Source organism: Rhododendron vialii, chromosome 8a, assembly GCF_030253575.1.
Source record: "Rhododendron vialii isolate Sample 1 chromosome 8a, ASM3025357v1".
Lineage (NCBI taxonomy): Eukaryota > Viridiplantae > Streptophyta > Magnoliopsida > Ericales > Ericaceae > Rhododendron > Rhododendron vialii.
Genome location: NC_080564.1, coordinates 31,199,903 through 31,208,440, shown reverse-complemented (window position 1 = coordinate 31,208,440; position 8,538 = coordinate 31,199,903). Strand labels below are relative to the sequence as shown.

Below are 8,538 nucleotides of genomic sequence, written 5' to 3'. Positions count from 1 at the left end.
ATCGATAAAAAGACTGCTCTCTCGCTCTCGTGGACGTACCCAGTTTTGAAGAACCACGTATATTGCTGTGTTCGGTTTCTTTACAGTCTCATGAATTGTGTGCGTGTGTGTTTCGATCCTAACAGGAAGAGAGAATTAGGGGGGGACTCCCCAACCACCGCCGGTGGATGTGAGAAATCGAGGTATCCGTGAGTGTGAGAGGTGTAATTTTGTGAGTGTATTTGTGTTAGAAATCAATCAATGAAAGTTGAGTTTGTTTAGTGCATGAATTTGTGCCGCTTCCGCTTTACCAAAATTTGGGAAAAGATTCTCATACGATCCTCGTGTGACACAAAATAGAAAGTATCGTGATCTCATTTAACGATATGAGCTATTTTCTCGATCGACACATGCGAGTCATCCATACAAAAAAAATCAAGTTGTTCAATAATTATCGATGAAGACTTGAGGGAATTATAAGTGGTTGTAGATCAACGAGCGGCAGCTGTGGTTGTCGATTGCTCTTTTATAAAATCTGATATTGTTTGGTTAAACGGATGCCAATATGCAATCAAGTACTCCGTATTTTTTAATTAGTTAGCATATAAAAAGAAAGAGATTAACAAAATGGATGACTTGAATCGTGAAATGAGACCATAATTATCTCTCCCAATGCGTCCAGTATGACAAGACCTGGGAGATAATAGTTGAGGTGCACGTAAGCTGACTCGAACATTTCTGACTGTCGTTAGAAACAAAAAAAAAAAAAAACCATCCACACCCTCTGGTCGCTACGACCTTGGGGACGAGCAGGGGCATGCACCCCCACTGAGTGGTTTTTTTTTCTTTTCAGATTTTGTATTTTTCTTATTTTGATTTCTTAAATTGTTCTTTGTTTAATCACTTCAATACATTTTGTACATCATTTCAATCTTAATTTGTTATTTTAAATATTACGACAATTCCATTACACTGGCGAAGTGATATGTCTAATGAAAAAAATAGCCACCACTTACCATTTGAAACTCTCCAATGAATAATGTCCAAATTCATAAGTGGCTAAATCATGAGTGTGTTATATATATATATATATATATATATATATATATATATATATATATATATATATTATACTTTATTATTTATTTACAATTCTGAAAGTAGTATTGTATTTGTTGATAAAACCCACAACATCAAGACAGAGTTAAAGGTTTAGGGACAAAATTTGTAAAGAAAAGTGGATTTTTTTCTAATTGGATCAAGATTGTTGAATATTGACATTTTATTTATTGTGTATTTAACTGCTCTAAGACTTGAGCCGTTGGGACAATGCAAACAATTGATTTGTTTTGACAGTATATGGAATTACTATCTTTCTTAGTAAATGTATTAGTTTTTTCTATTATTTTTAGAACAAGCGTTCTTTTATTATTTTGACATTGTTTAATAGTAGTACGATTTTTTTGTTGTTGCAATGTGTATAAAAGGTACCCATTGTTATTAATTCCTGGCTACGGCTACGGCTACGACCACCACTAACCAACGCGTAAACACGCACACACACACACCTCTCTCTCTCTCTCTCTCCCTCTCATGCTACTCCTAAGTTTCTTGGATTGGAATGTCATAAAAGCTCAAAAGTTGTCAGCTATGGGGGTGTGGTATTTTCGACACAAAAACGGAAATGGATTTAATTCTTATACGGTTTTTGTGGTAATTGGACTCATGTCTCCGGTCAAGCAAGAGAAAGCTGCAAAAGTTTAGCAAACCATTGATTATTAGACAAGGACAACTATCTACTTGGCCTTTATATGCTAGGATTCAGCATTGAGTTGGACAAAAATCTGAAAGGCAAAAAAAATAAAAAAAGGAGAAAGATACAAGAAGTTGTCTTCCTCTTTCTCTTCTTGCCTTTTTCCCTCCTGCTTCGAAAATTGGCATCTTTTTCTGTTTTCCAATCTGCTTAGTTTCTTGAATGGAGAGGGAAAATGGTGCAAATGAACAAAATGTTGATATTCCTGAATATGAAAGAAACTGTTTCCCAGGGAAAATGGATTCCCCTCTATTTGCCTGGCCATGGGATAATTTGGGTATATTCAAGGCAAGCTATTTTTTGCCCCCTTCCCTTATTCATACTTCCAATCTAATGGGTTATTTTTATAGTTCTGCAGCACTTCTGCTAACTTATTATGGGGTGTAACAGTATTTGCTATATGGACCATTTGTGGCAAAATTCCTGCATTCAACTGTTTGGGAAGGGACTCAGAGAGATAGACGTTGGTGTACGCATATTCTCATCTTATGTTCACTGAGGGGCCTAATTCACCAGCTGTGGAGCTCTTACAGTAATATGCTTTTCCTAAACCGCAATCGCCGGGTGTCTCAACTTGGCATAGATTTCAAGCAAATTGACAGAGAGTGGGATTGGTATTTTTCTGCACTTTTGCTGATCCACTGTTTCATCTAAACAATGTGATTTTGTTTTCATTTTGTTGTGTCTTTATTTTGGCAGGGATAATTTTATTATTCTTCAAGCCTTTGTGGGTTCGTTGGCCTACTTCAGTTTCCCTTCCCTAGCCTGTCTTCCACTGTGGAACACAAAGGGGATTCTCTGCTGTCTAATACTGCACATGACGGTTTCAGAGCCACTTTACTATTGGACACACAGACTCATGCATTCACACCATCTTTTTAACAACTATCATTGGCTGCATCATTCCTCCAAAGTCACACATCCCTTCACAGGTACACCATTATCGATCTTTCTACCCATACATATATATACACATCTACACACGCACGAACCCGGGGGGCCTGCTGTGCAGGGGTGCACAGCATCCCTGTCATGCACCATCTTAGCCGTTCGTCTATGTTTTGGACGGTCCTGATTTAAATAAAACATTTCCGGGAAAGAGTTAAGTTTTATTTAAATCCATATTGTCCAAAACACACACACACATGTTGTATTGTTCTACATGAATTCTTGTTTGGCTTTTTGGGCATCTGGTTGTGAATAAGTTTCCCCACAGATCCATGGACTAAAAACTTTTTGTGCATTTTGTTGTTTGGTGCAGCTGGGCATGCTACACTGCTGGAACATCTAATCCTGTGTGTGATTGTAGGGGTGCCTATCATTGGAACTACCCTTATGGGATTTGGATCAATGAGCATGATCTACCTCTACGTTTTGATCTTTGATTTCCTTAGATGTTTGGGACATTGCAATGTTGAAATCATTCCTCATCATCTATTCAAGATCTTTCCATTTCTTCGATATGTAATCTACACGCCCACGTATGTATCCGTTTATTTTTCCCATCTCTGATGTTTTTAGTTCCGTAGCTGTAAGTGTTGGCTTTATGGGGGTCAGCATCCACCTTGTACTCGAGATGCCCCCTGCTGGTGCGGGGCAAGCATATTGGGAGGACTAACCTCCTTCTCCCGTCAGTGTTGTATGGGCAGCATTGCAAAGCCCCTCATGTCTGCCTGCCGCTAAGTGCAAGACTCTGCGCTGCCCTTTAAAGATAAAGTTGCGCCTTCCCCTAACAGCAATTACTTTTAGGTGAGTTAGTTAGCACCTGATCCAACAATAAGGTTTTCCACTTACCAAAAGAAAACAGTAAGGTTTTCCAAGTTAGATTTCTTGTAGTGAGTAAGTTAGGTAGAATTTAATGAATTTATGAGTTGGGTAGACACAGGCAAAAGGTCACTCCTTGACAAGGTAAGGTTTGAAATTCGTTGGTAACATTCAATGGAAGTCCTAAATTAGAAGCTAGCTGCAATTAATAGTTTACCAAGAGTTCAGAAAACTTTCTATAATAGGAATGTCACAACTACTCCTCCTCCATGCCTTCAATGGAGTAGTGCTTAGACTCCCACTCTACCTTCTCAAAGTATGTTTTGGTTGTGATAGAATCACTAACTTTGAGAGCAGTGGCCCTAATGTCACGAAAGGACTTGACTGTTCCACTATATTTGAACTAGAAACATAAATTTGATGCCAAAGTAACACTTTAAGGGTCCCTTTGTTCACCGGGTATGAGCATTGGATTGGACTACATGTCCAAGGGGACCACATATCCGGTGTTCGGTTAATATTTTTATGACCCGAATTAACCATTCACCAGATACATGATCCCGCAAAATGTGATAAGCAATACCATGGGCGTATGGTATTATTCATGTCATCTCTATTAATTCGATGGGAGTACATGTTTGGATTGCATATCAAATTTTTTTTTTTTATCCTGATTGCATATCAATTCATTATTAATCCCATCAAACAAAGGAGCCCTAATAAACATTCGGTTTTGCTATTGTCAGCCCACTGGATTAACGATAAATACACTAGAAAACAAGAAAAACACGTAATTCTGTGTACTTTTTGCACTATTTAATACACATTCACACATTTATTATTGTCAGTCCATTGGGCTGATTTTAGAATTTTCCATAAACATTCCCATGACCTACGAATGAGAAAAAATGCAAGAACAAAATGACAAGTAGCTTTCAAAGAACTTTATCTAGCAAGCTAGATGGACTTGTTCAGTAAAGCTCTTCATCACCATGTTTGATTTTAGTGCTTACGTATTGTCAACATCCTGTCATGAAACTTGTGGTTGCTTTTGACGTTTGACTAGGTACCATGGCCTTCACCACAAAGAATTGGGGACCAATTTCTGCCTCTTCATGCCTCTTTATGATGCACTGGGAAAGACCATGAACTACCATTCTTGGGATATTCACAAAGAAACCAGTTCAGGTACAAGTGAGCAAACAAGAAAAGACATGTTGTGATTTTGTTTTCAATTTTGGTACCTCTACAAGTTCTGAATCCTCAAGTATTTTCATAGCATGTTCCCTTGCCCCCTTCATTCCTTTCTCATAGTCTTTCTAGTATGCAACATAACTCAACTGACTCCACTGACCCACTTTTTGATAAATGAGGTTGCCAATGGGTGGTTCCTGTGGTTGGAATCTTGCCAATCTCGGGGTTGGATGTAACTGCTGTTTTTCTTTAAAAATATGAGGTGAGGTGTAGTGATAGGTGAGGTACTACCTCGTGTATAATGCTCCCTGGTGTATCACTACAGAATTTCTCTTTTGTAGTATCAATTATGATATGGAAACTCTTTCTTCGCTGATAAAAAAAAAAACACTTGTAAGCAATCTTTCTTCCGCAATCTTTCTGGAAACATCACCACGTTTGTTAATCTGTTTACCCCTTTGTATCTTTGCCCATGCTCCGTTCCTTTCTTTTTTTCATGCTTTTGTCTGTATTCATCAGTACTTATTTGGCCAACTAATCAACAAATGAAGTTGGTATAGAATGGCTAATTTGGTTCATCAGAAATTCGTAATCTTTCAGGTGCCATGTTTGTAGATATCTCATGAAGTTTATTTTTATCTTTTGAAGGAAAAAATGGAAAAGTGCCTGATTTTGTGTTCCTCGTACACGTAGTGGACATGATGCAAGCGATGCACGTGCCTTTCTTGTTCCGATCGTTTAGCTCGCATCCCTTCAGCATAATGCCTTTCTTGATCCCATTGTGGCCTTTCAGTTTCTTGATGATGCTTATCATGTGGGCTAAGTCAAAGACTTTCTTGATCAGTTTTTACAACCTCAGAAATAGATTGCTGCTCCAAACATGGGCAGTCCCCAGGTTTGGTTTTCAGGTAGATGCTGCCTGATTAATAAGCACTTCTAGAAACTATGGAAGACATTTTAGTACTACTTTTCAGTATATCCGTATATGTCATTTCATCATTTCTGAAAAAATATCGGTAGAAATTAAATCTATCAAACCAAGAAAGGTAGATAGCTAGATTGCCTCTCATTTTCAGTGTTGATGCACGTCACAGTTTCTTTTAAGAAAAACTTTGACAAGCAAGCTTTTTAACCTTAATGACAAGTGACTTACTAGTTATCTTATACTATTTCTGTTGAACTCTTAAAGTCTAATACTTCGTCTAGTGAAAGTATCCTCTCTCGTGATGATAGCTGTTCATTTCGTAGATATCGATGCAAAAATCAACCATATAAAAAGGTCAATTTGACCGGCCATTGATAGAGGCTAGGTCGAATAGACTCTGTTTGTCTATTTCTCTTAACACAAGTATTCTTCATTCAAATGGATACTAATATCCGACCAACCTAATTTGTTTGCATGGATACTATACATATCGATACCTACATAATGAATGGCTTGGATCGTCGAATGAGATCATAATAGGGAAGATCCTTACTTTCTGGTCTAGGCGTTTGATGTGTTTGGTTTTGATATATTTGGCAGTATTTCTTGCCATTTGCTAAAGAAGGCATCAATAATCAAATTGAAGAAGCTATTCTCAGGGCAGATAGACTTGGTGTAAAAGTTGTTAGCCTTGCTGCATTGAATAAGGTTGGTTTGTTTTTCTCCATGTTTAGCTTTCTTCCTTTGAACCTATATTTACTTTTGCTCTCAAGAGAAAATTATGAAACCAAAATGGTCACTTTCCTTCAAAGGGATAGGACAGCGACAAGCTACGGAACTGAGTAGCTAGCAATTTTGTTTTAGTGGTTTATTTGATTTTAGGTTAATGAAAAGGTATTTTTTTCCTCTTTTTTTTTTTTGGTTTTCATAGAATGAGGCTCTGAACGGAGGTGGGACGTTATTTGTTAACAAGCATCCGAACCTTAAAGTTCGCGTGGTTCACGGTAACACATTGACAGCGGCTGTGATTCTCAAAGAGATACCTCAAGAAGCAGAGGAGGTGTTCTTGACAGGAGCTACTTCGAAGCTTGGAAGGGCCATTGCCCTCTACTTAGCTCGTCGAAGGGTTAGGGTCTTGGTAAGAACCAACTGCATAGAATTTGGTGTTGAAAATTAACTGCTCACTGTTTTTGACATAGCTTGTATTTGTCTGAAAGTAAAATGTGGCATAGTAATGGACGATATCGGTAGTTTTGAAGTTTAATTCTCATTTCATTTTAATTGGGGTGGTTATAAACTGCAGATGTTAACTCTATCCACCGAGAGATTCGAGAAAATTCAAAAGGAAGCCCCAATGGACTGCCAGAAATTTCTGGTTCAAGTAACAAAATACAAAGCTGCAAAAGAGTGCAAGGTACTGTTTATTAAAAATATATCTGATATCTCCATATAACTCGCATATCCTGAGTCTCCGCTGAGAAGGCAAAAAGAGTGAGGGATACCGTTAGGAATTTGACTTGACGGTCGATGGAGGGATGTAACAATACGAATTGGTACATGTAAATTACTGGATATATAACTGGCACAATCGTACTTATTCAGAATTACTGTGAAATTTCGTAGACATGGATCATTGGTAAATGGACCACAGCGTTCGAGCAATATTGGGCACCGTCGGGGACAAGTTTCCTCCAGTTTGTGGTTCCACCTATCATTCCCTTTAGAAGAGACTGTACTTATGGGAAACTTGTAGCCATGAAGCTCCCGGATGATGTCGAGGGCCTAGGCTCATGTGAGGTACTACGCATTACTGCTTCATTTTCGCCCTTTTTCAATTTTTCATCTAATTTTTCTCTAACCAAAGCACGAAAAGATAGAATTCCTTGAAGTTGAAACATGTAAATGCCATGCACCATAGGATTCATCATGCCAATATTTAGTGAACTTTTGATTTTGTAATGCTAGTGAAGGATTCTACTACTAAATCATTGAAAATTTGCCTTCCAAGATTCTAATGGGAACTAGCATTACTTTTTGCATTTTGGAAGTACAGAAGAGGGACAAGTTTCGTAACGACCTCTTCTTCGCTCTTGTTTTCTTTGTTCTGGCGCAGTATCAACTCCAAAGAGGTGCAGTTCATGCGTGCCATGCCGGTGGGGTGGTTCACCTCCTTGAAGGGTGGAGCCACCATGAGGTTGGAGCTATTGATGTAGACCAGATTGATGTTGTGTGGAATGCTGCAATAAAGCACGGCCTGAAGCTGTTGTAGACTCCCAAGCTCTCTCTCTCTCTCTCTCTCTCTCTCTCTCTCTCTCTCTCTCTCTCTCTCTCTCTCTCTCTCGTATTTGTATTTATCGTAAGCGGGAAAACTAACATGTTGCTTCCGCCTGTAACAAACCCAGGGTAGCACTTTGCTTTCCCATCATGTTCATTGTTGTTATTTTTCATGAAAGACTAGCCCTTGTGCAAGTTAAAAAAAACGAGTACTGCTATGTGTACGTATGCCATGTACATACGAGTTTTGTGGGGCCCACCTCGAGTCTTACAAAGATTATTTGAACCGTTCATTATTTTTAAAATGTTTTTTTATGGAGGACAGTAAAAAATCAGCTCAACCCGATATCAGTAAGGATTTTTTCTAAATTTGTAAAGGCGACACTGAACAGTTAAGTAGTTTCGCCTCCACAAATTCAAAAAAAAATTATTACTGATATCGGATTGAATTGATTTTTTACAAGGTTCCATAAATAAATATTTTAAAAATAATAAGCTGTTCGAATCATTTTTGTGGGACCCGAGATGGGCCCCACAAAATCCATATGTACATGGTATGTACAATCTCATATGTACCCATAGCTTTATT

General features: G+C 38.2%; 1 protein-coding gene across 2 annotated transcripts; it reads left to right on the top strand.

The window, feature by feature from the left end:
* Positions 1-1,853: 1,853 nt before the first annotated feature.
* Positions 1,854-8,127, top strand: LOC131335287 (very-long-chain aldehyde decarbonylase CER3-like). 2 transcript variants are annotated; one of them, XM_058370590.1, is made up of 11 exons: positions 1,854-2,080; positions 2,183-2,406; positions 2,492-2,724; positions 3,054-3,273; positions 4,623-4,744; positions 5,399-5,658; positions 6,276-6,383; positions 6,607-6,813; positions 6,979-7,089; positions 7,299-7,472; positions 7,789-8,127. In XM_058370590.1, exons 1-11 carry the CDS (start codon positions 1,955-1,957, stop codon positions 7,942-7,944), a joined length of 1,941 nt encoding a protein of 646 aa, XP_058226573.1. In that variant the 5' UTR covers positions 1,854-1,954; the 3' UTR covers positions 7,945-8,127. The 2 variants fall into 2 exon arrangements, with proteins under 2 accessions (XP_058226573.1, XP_058226574.1); XM_058370591.1 differs by lacking the exon at positions 6,607-6,813 and having other exon boundaries at positions 1,857-2,080.
* The last annotated feature ends 411 nt before the right edge of the window (positions 8,128-8,538 follow it).